Here is a 19,891-nt window from a genome sequence, read left to right on the forward strand (position 1 = left end):
CTCACAGTCACGCCCAGTCCCACCCTACGATGGACATAACACAGGGACTGGGCGTGACTGTGAGCGGAGCTAACCTAGCCGAGTACACGAGAGGAGCCGAGAAGAGCCGAGAAGAGCCGAGAGGAGCCAAGGACCAGCTCTGTGTATCTCGGTGGCGCCATTTTCAAACTGCAGTGACACTGACAAGGCTGCAGATGTACACTGACAAGGCTGCAGGGTTGCAGATGGGCACTGACAAGGCAGCAAGGCTGCAAATGACACTGACAAGGCTGCAGATGGGCATTGATAAGGCTGCATTGATGGGCATTTAAATGTAAGTTTTTTTCCTTAAAATTCCCTCCAAAACTTGGGGTGCATGTTATACGCCAGCTCATGTTATACGCCAATAAATACAGTATTTCATTTGTTGTTTATTTAGCGCTGCACTCTTTTCTATGCCTGTTTACTTAGTTTTTGGATTAGACTTTTTAGTGCTGGCAGCTTACTGTATTTTATTATACTTTATATTCATTTTTTTTTTCTTCAAATTTTCGATTTTCCTAGTGCAGCGTTAACCCCACTGGGTTTCCCTTAGAATAAGGTCAGTGTAATGGTCAGTGTGCGTCAGGATGGTCAGTGGTCGTCAGGTAGGTCAGTGTGGGTCTGGGTCAGTGTAATGGTCAGTGTGTGTCAGGTAGGACAGTGTGCGTCAGGTAGGTCAGTGTGGGTCTGGGTCAGTTTATGTCAGGTAGGCCAGTGTGCGTCAGGTAGGTCAGTGTGGGTCTGGGTCAGTTTATGTTAGGTAGGTCAGTGTATGTCAGGTAGGTCAGTGTAATGGTCAATGTGCGTCAGGTAGGCCAGTGTGCGTCAGGTAGATCAGTGTAATGGTCAGTGTGTGTCAGGTAGGTCAGTGTAATGGTCAGTGTGCGTCAGGTAGGCCAGTGTGCGTCAGGTAGGTCAGTGTGGGTCTGGGTCAGTTTATGTTAGGTAGGTCAGTGTATGTCAGGTAGGTCAGTGTAATGGTCAATGTGCGTCAGGTAGGCCAGTGTGCGTCAGGTAGATCAGTGTAATGGTCAGTGTGTGTCAGGTAGGTCGGTGTAATGGTCAGTGTATGTCAGGTAGGTCAGTGTATGTCAGGTAGGTCAGTGTAATGGTCATTGTGCGTCAGGTAGGTCAGTGTGGGTCAGGTAGGTCAGTTTTTAGTGGTCAGAATTAATGGGCACTAGTAAGCCAGGCAGCAACCAGCAAGTGAACTTAACCACCCCCTCCCACCTCACCCCCCCCACACAACCCCCCCCCCCCCACATGTAAAAATCATAATTTTTTTTCCAGAAAATTACATAGAACCCCCAAACATTTATATATGTTTTTTGTTTTGTTTTTTTGTTTTTTTTAGCAAAGACCCTAGAGCAGTGATCGCGAACCTTGGCACCAAACATCTGGGGTGCCAAGGTTCGCCATCACTGCCCTAGAGAATACAGTGGCGGTCGTTGCAACTTTTTATCTCGCATGGTATTTTGCGCAGCAATTGTACAAACGCGTTTAAAAAAAAAACAGTTTTGTGCTTTAACCACTTCAATACTGGGCATTTTCTCCCCCTTTCTTCCCAGATCAATTTTCAGCTTTCAGTGCTCTCACAATTTCAATGACAATTGCACGGTCATACAATGCTGTACCCAAATGAAATTTTTATCATTTTGTTCACACAAATAGAGCTTTCTTTTGGTGGTATTTATTCATGACTCCGTTTTTTTTTTTTTGCGATAGAAGCGGAAAAAAAAGAGCGGAAATTTGGGAAAAAAAACAATATTTTCTTCTTTCTATTTTAATAAATATCCAAAAAAAATCAAATTTTGTCATAAATTTAAGCCAAAATATATTCTGCTACATGTTTTTGTTTAAAAAAAAATCCCATTAAGTGTATAATAATTGGTTCGTGTGATCACGGACACATGTGCGCAAATGATCATGTACAGATGTGCGCAGGTGATCACAGACATATGTGTGCAGATAATCATTGGGACATGTGATTTTACTGGGACATATATGGGGGACAGGTGTTTTTTACTATGTGGGGACATGTGTTTTGGGGACATGTGTTTTGGGGACATTGTGTTTACTTTGTGTTTTTTTTACATTGTGGGGACACTAGACTGGTGATCAGTGAGTAAAAAGCTGTAAAAAACAGCTCATACTCACTGATCACCAGCCGACTGCAGCGATCCGCTCTCCTCTCCTCACTGACAACTTCCGTATGAGGAGAGGAGAGCAGATTGCCTAGCAACCGGCTCTGTGTTTACATCACATGACGGCTGTGATTCGACACGGCCGTCATGTGATCAGGAGGGCCAATCACAGAGCCCTCCTACCGATCGGAGATGCGCCGTGTCCGGGTGACACAAGCGCATCAGGATGGCGCCGCTGCGCGATCCCGCTCCTTCTGAGGGACGTTCCTGAACGTCCACTCAGAAGGAGAGATAGCCCATCCGGCCATTTATGTGCAGTGGCAGGGTGGGAAGTGGTTAAATAAAACAAAACAGTAATGTTAGCCCAATTTTTTTGCATAATGTGAAAGATGAAGTTACGCCGAGTAAATAGATACCTAACATGTCACGCTTCAAAATTGCCCAAACTGGCGCCAAACTTCGGTACTTAAAAATCCCCATAGGCAACGCTTTCACACTTTTTACTGGTTGCATGTTTTGAGTTAGAGGAGGTCTAGGGCTAGAATTATTGCTCTCGCTCAAAGGGTCGCGGCAATACCTCACGTGTGTGATTTGAACACCGTTTTCATATGTGGGCGGGACTTAAGTATGCATTTGCTTCTGCTGTGTGCGAGCGCTACATTTCGAGATTTCATAATTTGCCACGTCACAAATGTTAATTCTCCATTATGAACGCTAGCTTACAAGACCAACCGCTTCTGGCTCGTCCTCGCTTCCGAGCATGCATGTTTGTACTTTGGACTTTTGTCCGATGGACTTGTGTACGCACGCTTAGAAAATCTGACAACAGACATTTGTCCGCGGAAAATTGCTAGCCAACATTTGTCCGTGGGAAATCTGACAACAATTGTCCGATGGAGCGTACAAACGGTCAGATTTTCCGCCAACAGCCTGTCATCACACATTTCCCATTGGAAAATCCAATCATGTGTACGAGGCCTTAGGGCTCATGCACACTGCAGCTCCAAAAAAAAAAAAAAGCTGCTTTTACGGCATTTGAGCTTTTATTTCTCTGCCTAAAAGCTTGAAGAAGCTTGTGCTTTTTTGGGATCTTTTGCACATTTTTATTGAGCTTTTTTTTCACAAACTCTCCCTCAGCTAATTTTTTATTTTTTTTTGTGTGTGTTTTCAAGCTTCTTTGAACCTTTTTGCATGTTTTTGGGCACTTAGGTGTCTGTTCTGCTCGAAAGCTCCTCTCAAAAACACCAGTTTGGTGGGGTTTTTTTCTGTTTTGTAAGAGTATATGCCTGTAAACTCCAAAAAAAGACATAGGGGTTGATTTTTATTTTTAAGGCAAATCCACTGTGCGCTACAAGTGCAGGCGCTGTAAATCTGAGGGGAAGATCTGAAATGAGGGGAAGCCCTGCTGATTTCTACCATCCAATCATGTGCAAGCAAAGATGCTGTTTTTTATTTTCCTTGCATGTTCCCTTCAGATCTACAGCGATTGCACTTCCATTGCACAGTGGATTTGCCTTTAGTAAATAAACCCCTAAGTGTGCATGGATACATTGGCTAACATGGAGGGACGTTTCCAGGCAGAAAAAAATTAGACCTCAAAAGCCTGTAGGAGCTGCTTCTTTGAGATGCAGTGTGCATGAGCCCATATGGAACCCCCTTGCAGACAGTACAGCTGGCTTTTCTTTTGATACTTATTTGCAATTAATCAAGACATTTGATGGGTGGAGCCTGTGGTACTATTTATTTCAATGTTCTATGTCTTAATTTAGTTATGACTAAGGCTTTGTAGGCTGAAACACATCAACTGATCTCATCTGTGTTTGTACGCTGTGGTTTCTTAATAAATATTGAGATTTTTTTAAGAGCAACAATTGGTTGTGCGAATCATCTTTTATGGATTACCTTTCCCAGACAAGTGACTGTGGATCAAGCACTCGTAGGCTCTAATAATATGTTGTATGGCTAGAAGCACAAAATTCCTTTTGCTTGCAATTCCTTGTACCTACAGGCAAGCTCTATTATAATCTTACCTGTAGGTACAAGTGTCCCAGCGGTGTTTACTACTGCTTTACCAAAAGACGATTACAAAACTGACTGAGCCATTTGAAACATTATCAGTCAAACAGTCCTATCAGATGCAGTTACTCTTCGACAGCACCATAGTATTCAGGTAGCCACAAGGGCCATGGCTAACTGATTCCAATAGTGGTCAGTGGAGATTCCTCCATCTACACTGGTAGCATGGATGGGGAAATCTATTGGTTTTCTCTTGTTCGGCCCATGCGTTGAATGAGAGAAAATCGAGCTGTGTATGGCTACCCATAGTGTATATAGTTACATAGTAGGTAAGGTTGAATAAAGACAATAGTCCATCCAGTTCAACCTGTGTAGGTGCACGTGTGTCAGTGTTTATAATTATTTCCCTGTATGTTGTGCTCTTTAATCGCTTGCCGACCGGCTCACGCTGATATACGTCGGCAGAAGGGCACGTACATGCATATTAACGTATCTGTACGTTGCCCTTTAAGAAGCGGTTTGCGGGCGCGTGCCCCTGCCCGTCGCGAACTCCCTGGGTGTGATCGCGGGTCCCGCAGACTCTATGTCTGCGGGAATACCCGCGATCGTCTCACGGAGAGGAAGAACGGGGAAATGCTGATGTAAACAAGCATTTCCCCTTTCTGCTTAGTGACACTGTCACTGATCACAGCTCCCTGGAATCGGGAGTGGTGATCAGTGTCATGTCACACATAGCTCATCCCCCCTACAGTTAGAATCACTCCCTAGGACACACTTAACACCTTCACTGCCCTCTAGTGGTTAACCCCTTCACTGCCAGTCACATTTACACAGTAATCAATGCATTTTTAATCGCACTGATCGCTGTATAAATGTGAATGGTCCCAAAGTATCTCCAAAAGTGTCCAATCTGTCCGCCATAATGTCGCAGTCACGATAACAATTGCTGATCGCCGCCATTACTAGTTAAAAAAAAATTATTAATAAAAATGCCATAAAACTATCCCCTATTTTGTAGACGCTATAACTTTTTTTTTTTTTTACCAGAAATATGTAGAAGAATACATATCGGCCTAAACTGAGGAAAAACAATGTTTTTTTATATATTTTTTGGGCATATTTATTATAGCAAAAAGTAAAAAATAATGCGTTTTTTTTTTTCAAAATTGGCGTTATTTTTTTATTTATAGCACAAAAAATAAAAACCGCCGAGGTGATCAAATATCACCAAAAGAAAGCTCTATTTGTGGGGAAAAAAGGATGTCAATTTTGTTTGGGCCACGTCGCACGACCGCCCAATTGTCAGTTAAAGTGACGCAGTGCCGAAGAGCAAAAAGTGCTCTGGTCTTTGGCCAGCCAAATGATCCGGGGCTTAAGTGGTTAAGATGCACATCCAGCAGTCTCTTAAAAATATCCATATTCCCTGCAGCTACCAACAAATATGGAAGAGAGTTCCACATCCTTATTGCCCTGACAGTGAAAAACCCCCTACGCAGTTTAAGATTAAACCACTTCTCCAATCTCATTGTGTACCCCCACGTCCTCTTACACTCATGGAGACTGAATCGTTTTTTTCCTATGCTGGGATCGCTATCATGTGCCCTCTCAAGCATCATTTCTCCAGCGAGAATAGATTTAGTGTTTGCAGTCGTTCCTCGTAATCGAAGGTCCTCCAGTCCCCTTTATTAATTTTGTTGCCCTTCTTTGGACTCTCTGCAGTTCCAGCACATCCCTTCTGAGGACCGGTGACCAGAACTGGACAGAATACTCCAGATGTGGCCTAACCAGAGTTTTATAAAGTTGCAGGATTATAGTATATAATTATGTTATGGAAAATGTTGAGTATGTACATAGCACTATGCAGCTCCTTGTAAAGCAGACAGAAACAAATCTATGGAATATGGCCCTTCTGGTTCAAGGAACGTCCAAATAGTTTTAATATGAAAATAAGGAAGAGAAGAGAAAAGTTAGGAAAGGTATTGCCTTAAATGTAATTAAAGTAGAAGAACAGGGTGAATGTATCTAGTGACTGTAAGCAGCACATATGACGTTTTCTTTTATTTATTGACTACCATGCTTTGTTCCATAGAATGTGCTGCCACCTGGTGTTTTCTATGGTTTGTGCAGTCTAGAAATACAACCACTATCCAGCCCCAACTGATTGTCTGTGGTTTATTTTATTTTTTTCTTTTATTTTTTAACAAAGAAGTTGCAAAGAGAATCAGGTTTGCCATTTGTTGACTTAGTGGTTTTCTGGTTGAATTTGGACTGGAGCAAAGCTGGTGAATCTCCAGAGAGGGGGAGGCAATATTGCCTGTAATTATAATTGCCGTGGCTATTGTAATGTACTTTTCCTGCAGTGGGTTTTCCCAAGTTCAAATTGTACAATTTTGTGCTGATTTTCCACGAAATGTGGGCAATAAAAAAACAAAACAGTAGCTGAACTATAAACTGCACTGGGGACTTGACCAGTGAGAAAGATTTTATAAATGGGTCATGTTGTGAAATGGAAAAACAGAAATGAATTAACCATTGGGAATCTTTATATTTCAACATCTGAGCCTAATCCTGAATTATTATCCAAGGAGCTTCAGAACTCACTTCTTTCTTTTGATGGACAACAGTGTATTTGATATTTGAAGGTTCATCTGCCCCTGAATAAAACGAAAAAGACAGCATAAAATCCTTTCAGAAGATTAGATAGATTGGCCGTTTTGTTCTATAAGTAGGATATGATGGAATAAGTTATTACAGTGACCCTGATGATAAATGTGACATTTTTAGAGCTGATTTTTAGAGTTCCCTTCAGCCCACCAACAATGTTGGCAGACATGCGCACAAGTTGCATCTCTAATCCATATATTGTTTTAAATTGCATTCTATTAGCCCAATAAAACTAGTAGCTGCTTTTATGCAATTTGGAATGCCAGAACATTGGACTATCTGTTATGAATAATTTTGTCTATTTGGGTTGATAATTCAGTCTAATAATTACTCTGGTGTTGGTCTAGACTGCTGGTCTCCAAACTTTCTAAACAAGTGACCAGTATATTGTCCATCAGACTTTAGGGGGGCCGGAGTGTGGCCAGTGGAAGTAGAAAATGTCCATGTGTCAGTGGGAGTAAACATTGCCATATCTTTAGTGGGATGAATAGTGCCCCATTATTGGTTTTAGTGGGAGGAATAGTGCCCCATTATTGGTTTTAGTGGGAGGAACAGTGCCCCATTATTGGTGTCATTGGGAGGAATCAAGCCCCATCATTGGTGTCAGTGGACGGAACAGTGCCCCATCATTGGTGCCAGTGGCAAGAAATATGCCGCCATTGTTGGTGTTAGTAGGAGGAATAGGGCCAGAAGGCAAGCAAAAGGCCGCGGTTTGGAGATCACTGGTGTAGCGAATGCAGCTTAATGGCAGCACCTTCCAGCCCAGGTCTTACTCCTATTAAAGAATGTATTTTTTTTCTATATTGCATTGTTTATGCATGTTCATTATGTATTTATCAGTACAAGAAGATTTTGTGTGCAGAGGTTGTTGTAGTATATATGGCCTCTGTGTATATAACAGAATGCAGGCCGCACACTGATGAAGTCACTACTTCATAAAAGCTTTATAGTGGGTCCCCACCTGAGAACCGCCCCGACTGACGCGTTTCACCCCCAATGGGTTTATTGGCCTTTGTGCATATCCTAATTATTATTATCAGGAGATATTGTGGCATCTAGTTCACACATATATACAATATCTGAATGAGTTTCATGTATATAAAATTATATTAAGGTATAAAGAGGAAGGACACTTAACAGGTAGAAGCCTACTATATCAAACAATATGAATGGATCTGGATAGTAACAAAACAGTGAGCAAACCTATTCACCCCAAGGGGATCTAGCTGTAAATGGGGTTACCTGAAGAGGATGACAGGTAATAAACCATTGAGAGAAATGGGAAGCAAATAATGTAATATTAATGAGTTTTAGTATTCAGCTCTAAAAGAGATATTCAATACCGGAGAGAAAAATTACATTAGTTAAGAGTGAGAGTACAGTTCTTTCAAAACTTTAGAGGCTTTCGATGGGTGATCCATACAGTATCTCACAAAAGTGAGTACACCCCTCACATTTTTGTAAATATTTTATTCTATCTTTTCATGTGACAACACTGAAGAAATGACACTTTGCTACAATGTAAAGTAGTGAGTGTACAGCTTGTATAACAGTGTAAATTTGCTATCCCCTCAAAATAACTCAATACACTACCATTAATATATATTGATGTTGGTGTATTAAGCATTACTTACTTGAGTTTTAAAAAATAGTCCAGGCTAAGAAACCTTTAGAACTAATGGTAGCAAAGGGTGAATATTTTATATTCAGTAATGCAGATTACCTTTAGAATTATGACTGTGAAGAAGAGATCTGGGGTCATATATATTTCTAGGTCACCTCTAGGCACCTCTTGTGTTCTTGGGATTGGGGTAAATGTTCTTTTACCACTGTATGAGCCCTTGCACACTGGGGCGGTTTGCAGGCGCTATTGCGCTAATAATAGCGCCTGCAAACCGCCCCGAAAGTGCCGCTGCTGTGTATCCAGTGTGCAAGCCCTGAGGGCTTGCACACTGGAGCGATGCGCTGGCAGGACGGTAAAAAAAGTCCTGCCAGCAGCATCTTCGGAGCGGTGAAGGAGCGGTGTGTATACCGCTCCTTTACCGCTCCTGCCCATTGAAATCAATGGGACGGCGCGGCTATACCGCCGGCAAAGCGCCTCTGCAGAGGCGCTTTGCGGTGGTATTTAACCCTTTCTCGGCCGCTAGCGGGGGGTAAAACCGCCCCGCTAGCGGCCGCATACCGACAGTAAAACGCCGCTAATAATAGCGGCGTTTTACCGCTGACGCCGCCCCCCGCCCCAGTGTGCAAGGGCTCTATGAGCAATAGTGGTAAATGAACACCAGGCAGGTGGGTCAGTAATGTTTTTTGACTTTCTTCAATATATGCAATACATGAAGATTTGTCCAGCCCGCAGAGAATCGTATAGTGGCCATAGACATAGTGCTTGGTTATTGATCTAGTTATAAGGGATCACAGACAAGCCATTCATCATCAATTAAAATGTCCCACACACATTTTTTTTTTCACATTTTGAAATCAGATCAGCCTAAAATATGGGCAGTCTTTCATAAATGTAAGTGATCATTTTAAGTCGACCGGCTGGTGCACACATATGAATGTGTTCATGTGGTCAGAAGCTATTGCCAAAATTCTGTTGTGGTCAAGCAACAGGGCAGTCGAAATTGAGCAAAAGCTCTCTAAATCAATGAAAGTGGAGGGTCTCTATTTTGCTATTTTTATTTGACTCAATCAGTTTAGTCACATTAAATGAATATTATGCTTTTTTTTATGCTAAATGCTTTTTTTTTCAGTTGTTCTTGATTTTTTGTTTCTAGTTGTAGATTAACCCCCTGATATCTCTTTATAGCTGAATGCCATGGCAAACCGAGCAGCTGGGAAGGGCTATGAGAATGAGGACAACTACTCAGACATAAAGTTTCAATTTATTGGCATTGAGAACATCCATGTGATGAGGAATAGTCTCCAGAAGATTTTGGAAGGTAAATCCATCTGTAAATTGCCTTATTTGTTCAACAAGATAATAAACTGATAGAAAGGGGACACATAAGCATATGCACATGAAATGACAATGGCTTGTTTACTGGAGTGTGCAGAGAATTCTATATCCATTGACAGAGCATATAACTGTTGCAGTATGTTCATTGTCTGCTAGCACACATTGTCCTAGAACATGCTTATGTTACGCACACTGTCACAGAGCACGCTGCTAACATGGGTTCATGGTGGATTCCAAATCTGAGGTCCCAGCTAATTAATGTGGAAGTTTGCAAGACTGAATTTTTTTTCTTGCAACCATAATGCACTGCCTGATCTTTCAAATGTGGTCAGATGGGTTAAAGTGGCCAATATAGGGACCTTATGTGTCAGTCACTCAGTATTAAAGAGTGGGTTCCAGCAGCTATTTGTCAGTGCTTTTTTGGAGTAGTTTAGGAAGAGCTGACAGCCTGTATAGAGAGAATTAGTTGCTATACTGTGCTATATTGCACTAAATTACTGTGGCATGTGGTGTGATGGGCTGCACCCACACCCTCACCACCATTACCAGCTCTTGCCACCTCATCTGGCCTATTTCGGTTCTCCAGCACTGTGAGGACTCATTTACACTTGCTTCGGCTTCAACACACATTAACGGCTAGTTTACACTTGTTTCAAAACAAGGCTTCAGACACGCTTTGTTAAAGCTTTCTGAACACTAGTCAAAGCTCCTGTCACTAAATAAAATGGTTAGCTTACAGTCCTGTTTACACCTTGTTTTTGCTTTGCTTTGGCTTTGCTTCAAAAATTATAACCCATGTAGCTTTAGTGGTGCTTCAAAGTGTCTTCAAAGCCCCCATAGAAGTCTATGGCAAAGCTCGCTTGAAGCCTCACCAAAGCCCCACCAAAGGCTCTTTGAAGCCCCATCGAAGCTCCACCAAAGCCTCACCAAAGCCTTATCGAAGCACCAAGCAAAAGCAAGGTGTAAACAGGACTGAAGGCTAACAATTTTATTTAGTGACAGGAGCTTTGACTGGCGTTCAGAGAACTTTGTCAAAGCATGTCCGAAGCCATGTTTTGAAGCAAGTGTAAACTAGCCCTAAAGGTGACACATGACCCCAGCTGCCATAGGACTTTTTCCAGCTCTACAAAACTTGTTTGCTTTGTTAAATGTCTCCTATGGCAGTGCCCAGCTCACCATGCCCTTTTTTGACAATAGCTTACCTATTCGCTTTGAATATGGCCATAATTTATTAGAGAGTTCGGCCTTCCCCATAGACTAATGCATTTTGCTGCTAAGTTTTAGGTTGCATTAATTTCAAACAGTATTTGAAAAAGCCATGAAAGTGAACTTGTTTTTGTCACAGGGCAAGGTAACAGGCTCACATAAATTCTTCTTCCTTTCCACACTGCTTCTACATATTTTTCTTTTTTCCCCCACCACCTTATTTACCTGCCAGAGCAATGAACAAAGAAACAAACCCAGTGTAAGCTTAAAGTTGTTCTGATCGGAGATTATAATGCCTTTCTCAAATAGGTTTCTTGAGAGATGGGCAATTTCTGGCTTCCAGAAAAGTAACCACTAACATCAATTATCTTTTTAACTATCTGTAAGTGGGACATTCTTCCCACTTACCACCAATGTAAAGGCCATACTTTACACTAAATACAGTGGGGACGGAAAGTATTCAGACCCCCTTAAATTTTTCACTCTTTGTTATATTGCAGCCATTTTTCCTCATTAATGTACACACAGCAACCCATATTGGCAGAAAAACACAGAATTGTTGACATTTTTGCAGATTTATTAAAAAAGAAAAACTGAAATATCACATGGTCCTAAGTATTCAGACCCTTTGCTATGACACTCATATATTTAACTCAGGTACTGTCCATTCCTTCTGATCATCCTTGAGATGGTTCTACACCTTAATTTGAGTCCAGCTTTGTTTGATTATACTGATTGGACTTGATTAGGAAAGCCACACACCTTTATCTAAGGAGTATTCTTCCCGCTGACTATTAGTAAGAGGTGCCTTCTCCCACTGACCACTGGTGTAAAGGTGTCCTTTAACCAGTGATCATCACTCTAAGGGGTCCCTTCTTCACTGACTACCAATGTAAGGAGTATTTCATTGACCACCTGTGTTTGGGAGTACTACATTGATCACCAGTTCAAGGGAGCATTTCCCTAATACCTGAAAGGTACTTTAATTGTTTGCGGACTGCCCCACGCACATATACTGAGGCAGGGCGGCCGCTCTGTGCCAGATCACATACACACCGGGTGAATTACGAGAACTTTTCAGTCAATCATTGTGGTGATCTTGAATCTAGCACACAGCTATTGTAACCATTCCAATATATCTTGTGTTTATGGTGTTTACTATGTTCAATAAAATACATGTCTTTTCTACAAATTATGTCAGTGCCTTAAAAGTCCACTTAGGGGAATTTTCTCTTGTTCAGATCACGTACCTAGTACGTGATCTGACACTTCTGGGTCTGGGGCGCGCATGGCGACCCACTCCTGCTGTGATTGGACACAGCGGGAGCCAATCAGTGGGTCCGGCGGACGCGATGTCCACTGGGACCTGCTGATCGTTCGGGAAACCAGCAGAACAGCGCTCTGCCTATGTAAACAAAACAGACCACTGTTCTGTGAGAGGGGAATGTACTGATCCTGTGTTTCTGCTAAGCAGGAACACGGATCGTTACCTTCCCCCAATATAACACCCCCCACAGTTAGCGAGCACTCCCTAGGAACACAGTTAACCCTTTAATCTCCCCTGATGTTAACCCCTTCCCTGCCAGTGTCATTAGTACAGTGACAGTGCATATATTATTTTTTTTTAGCACTGATCCTGTTTTATTTTTTTATTGCATATGTTTTATAGCAGAAAGTAAAAAAAAATTTTTTTTTTTTTCAAAATTGATGGTCTTTTTTGTTTATAGCGTAAAAAACGCAGAGGTGATCAAATACCACCAAAAGAAAGTTCTATTTGTGGGGAAGAAAAAGGCAAACATTTTATTTGGGTAGAGCGTGGCACGACCGCACAATTGTCAATTAAAATGACGCAGTGCCGTATCGCAAAAAATGGCCTGGTCATGAAGGGGGTTAAATCTTCTGGAGCTGAAGTGGTTAAGGGTGTTAAAAAAAAAAAAAGGTTTAGAAAGTTTTTATTACCATGTATTCCTCTTCACATCAGGCAGCTGAATGGAGTGGAGAAAGAGCGAGGGCAAGGTAAATATGCACAGGGGTGGGTAGGTTGGGTGTTCATTAAAGAAAACCTGCTGAATAATGGACAAAACACAAATTCACTTTATAGTAAACCTCTGTTTTGAGAGAGATGGGGAATCTGTTTCAGTTTTCATTGTATTTCATGTTCTTAGTGATAAAGTCAATTTTTCAGTCTGACTGACCCTGTTTTGTATATTGTCACTAAACCCACATCATAAAAAAACTACCAATAAATGGTGTATTACATGCTGTTCATACTCACTCAGTCACTATGACATTAGTTTTCTGTATTCTGCAAAAACCTGGTTAGGCGCCTTTCACACGGACGGCTATTCTGCCGCAGTTAAAAGCATGTTTTTTTTTCCTGTGGAGTTCAAGACTCCAGGCACTGCGATCAGCTGCATTTGCACAGTGCGATTAGCTGCGGTCGCGTTTGGCTGCGGTTTGCCATTTCCACAGGGTGCCGACTCGCACTGTTTGGTATGAATCTTGAGGGGGAACTCCACGCCAAATTTTAAATAAAAAAATGGCGTGGGTTCCCCCCCCAGGGGCATACCAGGCCCTTCGGTCTGGTATGGATTTTAAGAGGAACCCCTACGCCAAAAGAACGGCGTGGGGTCCCCCCCCCCAAGATCCATACCACACCCTTATCTGAGCACGCAGCCCGGTCGGTCAGGAAAGGGGGTGGGGACGGGCGAGCGCCCCCCCCCCCCTCCTGAGCCGTACCAGGACGCATGCCCTCAACATGGGGGGGTGGGTGCTTTGGGGGAGGGGGCGCCCTGCGGCCCCCCCACCCCAAAGCACCTTGTCCCCATGTTGATGAGGACAAGGGCCTCTTCCCGACAACCCTGGCCGTTGGTTGTCGGGGTCTGCAGGCGGGGGGCTTATCGGAATCCGGGAGCCCCCTTTAATAAGGGGGCCCCCCAGATCCCGGCCCCCCACCCTATGTGAATGAGTATGGGGTACATGGTACCCCTACCTATTCACCTAGGGAAAAAGTGTCAATAAAAAAAACACTACACAGATTTTTAAAGTAATTTATTAGACAGCTCCGGTCACCCGATGACCACGCCCCCTAAAACGTCACAGTCCCAGCATGCCCAGGGATTGTGACGGCATAAGGGGGCAGGGTCACCACCTATATAAGTCAGAGCGGAGCGCCTAGAGTGCATTCCAGCCGGAGAGAGCGTTGGGTCAACATCAGAAGAAAAGAAGAGGGAAGAAGGCAGAAGGCAGCAGACCGGGCTCCTCCGCTAGCAAAAGAGCGGCAAAAGAGCACAAGATAGCGGAGGAGCCCGGCAGAAGACCCGGAGAGCGCAGAGAAGAACCGGAGAGACCCCCGAAGCCGGAAGAAGACCCCCGAAGTCGGAAGAGGACCCCCGAAGCCGGAAGAAGACCCCCGGAGCTGGCTAATAAATTACTTTAAAAATCTGTGTAGTGTTTTTTTTTATTGACACTTTTTCCCTAGGTGAATGGGTAGGGGTACCATGTACCCCATACTCATTCACATAGGGTGGGGGGCTGGGATCTGGGGGCCCCCTTATTAAAGGGGGCTCCCGGATTCCGATAAGCCCTCCGCCCGCAGACCCCGACAACCAACGGCCAGGGTTGTCGGGAAGTGGCCCTTGTCCTCATCAACATAGGGACAATGTGCTTTGGGGTGGGGGGGCCGCAGGGCGCCCCCTCCCCCAAAGCACCCACCCCCCATGTTGAGGGCATGCGGCCTGGTACGGCTCAGGAGGAGGGGGGCGCTCGCCCGTCCCCGCCCCCTTTCCTGACCGACCGGGCTGCGTGCTCGGATAAGGGTCTGGTATGGATCTTGGGGGGGGGACCCCACGCCGTTTTTTCGGCGTAGGGGTTCCTCTTAAAATCCATACCAGACCGAAGGGCCTGGTATGCCCCTGGGGGGGAACCCACGCCATTTTTTTATTTAAAATTTGGCGTGGAGTTCCCCCTCAAGATTCATACAAAACAGTGTCGTCCATTGGCGGGGATCCGAGTCGGATCCCCATGCTTGTCGCTCATTGGGAAAGGAAAAATCATTTTTCCTTTCCCGATGAGCAGCTCGGCGCTGTTATCCGCAGCTGACACAGTGCACTGCGATTACCTGCGGTTATGTGCGGATAGCTGCGCTAAATCGCTCCTGGACACAGTCAGTTCTATTTTTTCTATCCGCACAGAACCGCATGTATCTAATTTGCAGCTAAACACAGTGTGTAAATGGGGCCATAGGAAAGCATTGTGTGCTTTTAGCTGCGGTAGAAAATTAGAAAATCCGCAGCTAAAAGCACCATTCTATCCGTCCGTGTGAAAGGGGCCTTAATCCTGCTTCTTTTTATCACCATCTTCTGCTCCATGTCCCCAATTCAGCTAGGGATTTTGCAGCTGTGTTGGCAACTCTGCACATGCTCAGTTTTCAGTGAGTTTCTACGCTGACGTTGAGTATTTCCTCCCTATCACATCTGAGCAGCCCATGTGACTATAGAGTCACAAATGTGGGAGTATACACAGTGATAAATGACAGGCCACTCCCTCCCTCCTCCATGCCCACTAACCACACAAACACAATGGGGGTTGGGTATTACATGTAGATTAATGGTGGCTTCACCTCCTTGTTATTCTAATGCCCTGTACACACGGTTGGATTTTCCGACAGAAAATGTGTGATAGGAACTTGTTGTCAGAAATTCCGACCGTGTGTGGGCTCCATCACATATTTTCCATCGGAATTTCCGACACACAAAGTTTGAGAGCTTGCTATAAAATTTTCCGACAACAAAATCTGTTGACGGAAATTTCCGATTGTGTGTATACAAATCCGACGCACAAAGTGCCACGCATGCTCAGAATAAATTAAGAGACGAAAGCTATTGGCTACTGCCCTGTTTATAGTCCCGACGTACGTGTATTACGTCACCGCGTTCAGAACGATCGGATTTTCCAAAAAAATTTGTGTGACCGTGTGTATGCAAGACAAGTTTGAGCCAACATCCGTCGGAAAAAATCCATGGATTTTGTTGTCGGAATGTCCGATCAATGTCCAACCGTGTGTATGGGGCATAAGACACAGGCGATAGGAATGTGACCTGGAAAAATCCACCCACACCATGTTTTTTCCACAAAATAATAAAGATTTGATTTCAAATATATATTTGTATGACGATTTAAAATAGTTTATTTTATTTATTTTTACTCTGTATCCCAAGGCTGTGTTTTGTTTTTTTTTCATTTTTAGTTTTTTTTTTCATTTTTAGTTTTTTTTTGTTTTTTTTTAACATGTGACCAGCAGTAGAGGACTAGAAGCTCCTCCTGCTTATGTTTCCCTACAGACAGGCTGAGAAAGATCTGGGTCATGTGACAGCTATATACCAATTAGAAAAAAGGTACTTAGATGTGATGTGTTTGTGTGTTTTTTAAATTAAAATAATTGGTGTCATCAGCTCTGTGTGTACTACTGTCTGTCCTACAGAAGCTGGTCTAACCACCGGTTTCTGTTGAACGGTCATGCTGGAAACTCACTCCCCCCGATCCAGAAAAAAAAAATTCTAAGACATGAGAACATGCAAACTCCATGCAGATCATAGCCTGGGATTCAAACTTAGGCCCGGTTTTCTCTCTTTTTTTTTCATTTATGATAGATTATAATATGCCTATTGTGTCCATATTGCTGTCCTGATAAAAAAAATTCTTGAGCCTTATTTCAAAGCATTGTTTTTGACTGCTGTATGTTGAATGTCTGAGCCTCTGCTATGTAGTGTTTAGCTGTTTTCAGGCTAGTAAGAAATTCAAGACATTCAGGTAACCTGACCTGGGTGAAGAGTGACACCAGCAGGACTACGGCACTAATTTTAGAAGGACGTGCGTCAGTAACCTTTGGCGTGTCAGATAAACAGATCACATTAGTTCACTTTCATTTTGGATCTCAAGTCTAACCGCAAGTAGTACATGAATGAAATACCTTCATAAAGGGTGTCCAAACTTTCCACGTATATCAGTCATTGCACTTAGTATAGAACTGCCTAAGATCAGAAGTTTTCCTTTCAAGAATGAATACACAGAAAGTTGTCCCTAGACATTAGATGACCATTATCTGATTTTGCAGATGCTACTTGCCTGGCTTTCATGGTTGACCCTCTGGTTTCAATACTTGGAGTGACAGACATGGAGCAGATATATTGATAAGGACTTCCAATTACCTTGATCTGCATAATTGTTCCAGGTTAGTGGCTCAGAACGTATTCAACCGGAAAGACAGCCAGGCAACTAGCTTTTTCAGAAAGAGCTCAGAAGTAGCAGCGTTTATATTAACCAAATAGAGTGAGGATCATGACGTGTGTGTAGTCCCAGTCCTCCGCAGACCTCTCACAGGTGAAGTTGCTTTTTTCACCTTCCCGCTGTTCCCCCTGAAAAGATTAGCAGGGGTCTCAAACTAGCAGCCCTCCAGCTGTTGCGAAACTACAAGTCCCATGAGGCATTGCAAGGCTGACAGTTGCAACAGTGGCAGCCGGTGGAAACATTTTTTGAGGGGGCGGCAAACAGTATGCCACCGACACCATCCCCCCCCCGGTCCCCCGGTCGGTCAGTAGCACTTACCCCATCACCGTCGGCTTTTCCTACTCGACGGCGGCAGCCTCCCGTTCCCCTGCTCTCCATGGGTCATCACAGCGGCTTCCGTTTCCTGCCTCCTCCTCGGCAGGCCAATCGGAAAATAGGTCTCACACCCGCTTCTGATTGGCCGGATTGAGGATCATTGTTTGAACAGCAAATATTCATTCGCTGTTGTAACACACCTGGGTGGAATCGGAGCACCCTCTCTGCGACCCGAGCCCACCCTATTTTGAAACCTATTAGACCCCATACACACTATTAGATTTTTAGCAGATTTTTGTCTTCAGATTTACCAAAACTATGTAGTGCAAGGGCCTGCCTGATTGCATACAAATCGAAACGCTTAAGGTGTGACCTCCATATTATATGGTTTTGGTAAATCTGAAGACAAAAATCTGCTGAAAATCTAATAGTGTGTATGGGGTCTTAGAACCTCTGGCTCTAATCATCTGCTTAAAAAAAAAAAACCCCGGCCACTGTAATTCATATGCCCGGTGCCCTGAAAGAAAAATGATATTGTGCTTCAGAGCAGAGGGGAGTGCCCCAGAGAATAAAATGGTGGCTATTGCAATTTTTTATTTCACATATTTGCGTAGCTATTTATCAAATGCAAATTTTTGGAGAAAAGTACACTGAAATTTTAGTGTACACAAACACAATATAACACACAATTTTTTGCTAAAATATAAAAGATGATGCTGCATCAAGTAAATGGATACCAAACCTGTCAAGATTTAGAACTGAGCATGCCTATAAAATGGTGACACTTTACGGCACCTACAATTGTCCACAGTCCAGTACAAAGCGATCACTTCCAGCGCTTGGTGGTCCTGCACTGTTGAATAGGACTGTGCATCAATTTCAAATGCTAGGCAGATGCAGCCTTTCATGGATAGGGGAATCTAAAGTGGAACTACAAAAACAAGGAGACAGGAAGGCTCAAGCACCTAGTGCATTACTGCAAAAAAAAAAGTTTTACTTAAAAACTATTTTTATCCATTTTATTTGCTCAAATACATTATTTCCAGTACAGTAATGCACTAGGTGCTTGAGCCTTCCTGTCTCCTTGTTTTTGTAGTTTCCTCTCTTCTTGCTGGTCTCCAAATGCTCATGTCGCCAACCCTCTCGTTCATGTCATCACATACAATGTAAGACTAGTGGTCACTACTTGTCCTGTGGGGTACATGATGTGCCCACCCACATTATGGGGCTGGAAAGACAAGAACCCTTAATACTTTGTTGAAATGATACTAAAGCCATGTGTTTTTTTTCTTGTTAAAAATAACAAACATGTTCTACTTCCCTGCTCTGTGCAGTTGGTTTTGCACAGAGCAGCCCAGATCCTCCTCTTCTCAGGTCCCTCTTCGGCGCTTCTGGCCTCTCCCCCCTGGGCTGGGTCGGGGCTTCGTGTCTGAATGGACACAGGAAACTGTGACTCTGCTCCGTTGCCCCCACAGCAAGCAGCTTGCTATGGGGGCACCTGAGCCAAGCCAGTCAGACACAGAGACACGGTCTGGCCCCGCCCCTCTCTCCTCATTGGCTCACTGACTTTGAAAGCAGCAGGAGCCAATGGCACTTTGCTGCTGCCTCAGCCAATGTGGAGGGAGAATCCCGGAGAGCCGAGGCTTTTGTGCACATCGCTGGATGGAGATGGGTTCTGGTAAGTATTAGGGGGGCTAAGGGGGGAGCACACAGAAGGCTTTTTATTTTAATGCATAGAATGCATTAAAATAAAAAACATTCTGCCTTTACAACCACTTCAAATCCTTCTCATGAATATCCTTGAAACAAGCCGTATAATCTGCATAATTTTTTATCATTTATCAAGTGCCCAGGGTTCTCCTTTTAAACTGCGCATTTAGCCGTTTGCCTGGACTTCTGCATTAATTACGTTTCCTGGAGTTTACTTTAATGTAAGCCCGCATTCACTAGATATTAGCAGTTACTTATTGATATATAGGCAGAATTAGTAAAGTTGTATTTGTAACGTTGCATGATATAGCAGTACTGAAATAATGACCTGAGCATAAAACATCGTTTTACTTCCTCCAGCTCTGTCCATAATAATTTCCCACTGGAAGATTCTTGCTTCCCATAAAGCTGCATGCAGCTGCTGAGCTCTGTACAGTATGATTTCAGTTCTGTGAAATGTGAGATATTCTCCCTTCCTTTTATCTTATTGTCCTAGAAAGAAGCGAGCAATCTGCAGGAGGTCAAATCATGAATCATCATTTCATTTTTATCCATATTTCTGAAGTCC

The 19,891-nt window shown here is 43.4% G+C and overlaps 1 protein-coding gene across 1 annotated transcript in view; it reads left to right on the top strand.

The window, feature by feature from the left end:
- Window positions 1–19,891, top strand: part of MTMR7 (myotubularin related protein 7) — a 102,499-nt gene that overhangs the window by 32,773 nt on the left and 49,835 nt on the right. The window contains exon 7 of the mRNA XM_073608090.1: window positions 9,655–9,787. Within this exon, the coding sequence (XP_073464191.1) occupies window positions 9,655–9,787 (133 nt within the window). The remainder of the gene's footprint in view (window positions 1–9,654; window positions 9,788–19,891) is intronic.

The sequence above is a fragment of the Aquarana catesbeiana genome, linkage group LG01 (genome assembly GCF_042186555.1).
Source record: "Aquarana catesbeiana isolate 2022-GZ linkage group LG01, ASM4218655v1, whole genome shotgun sequence".
NCBI lineage: Eukaryota > Metazoa > Chordata > Amphibia > Anura > Ranidae > Aquarana > Aquarana catesbeiana.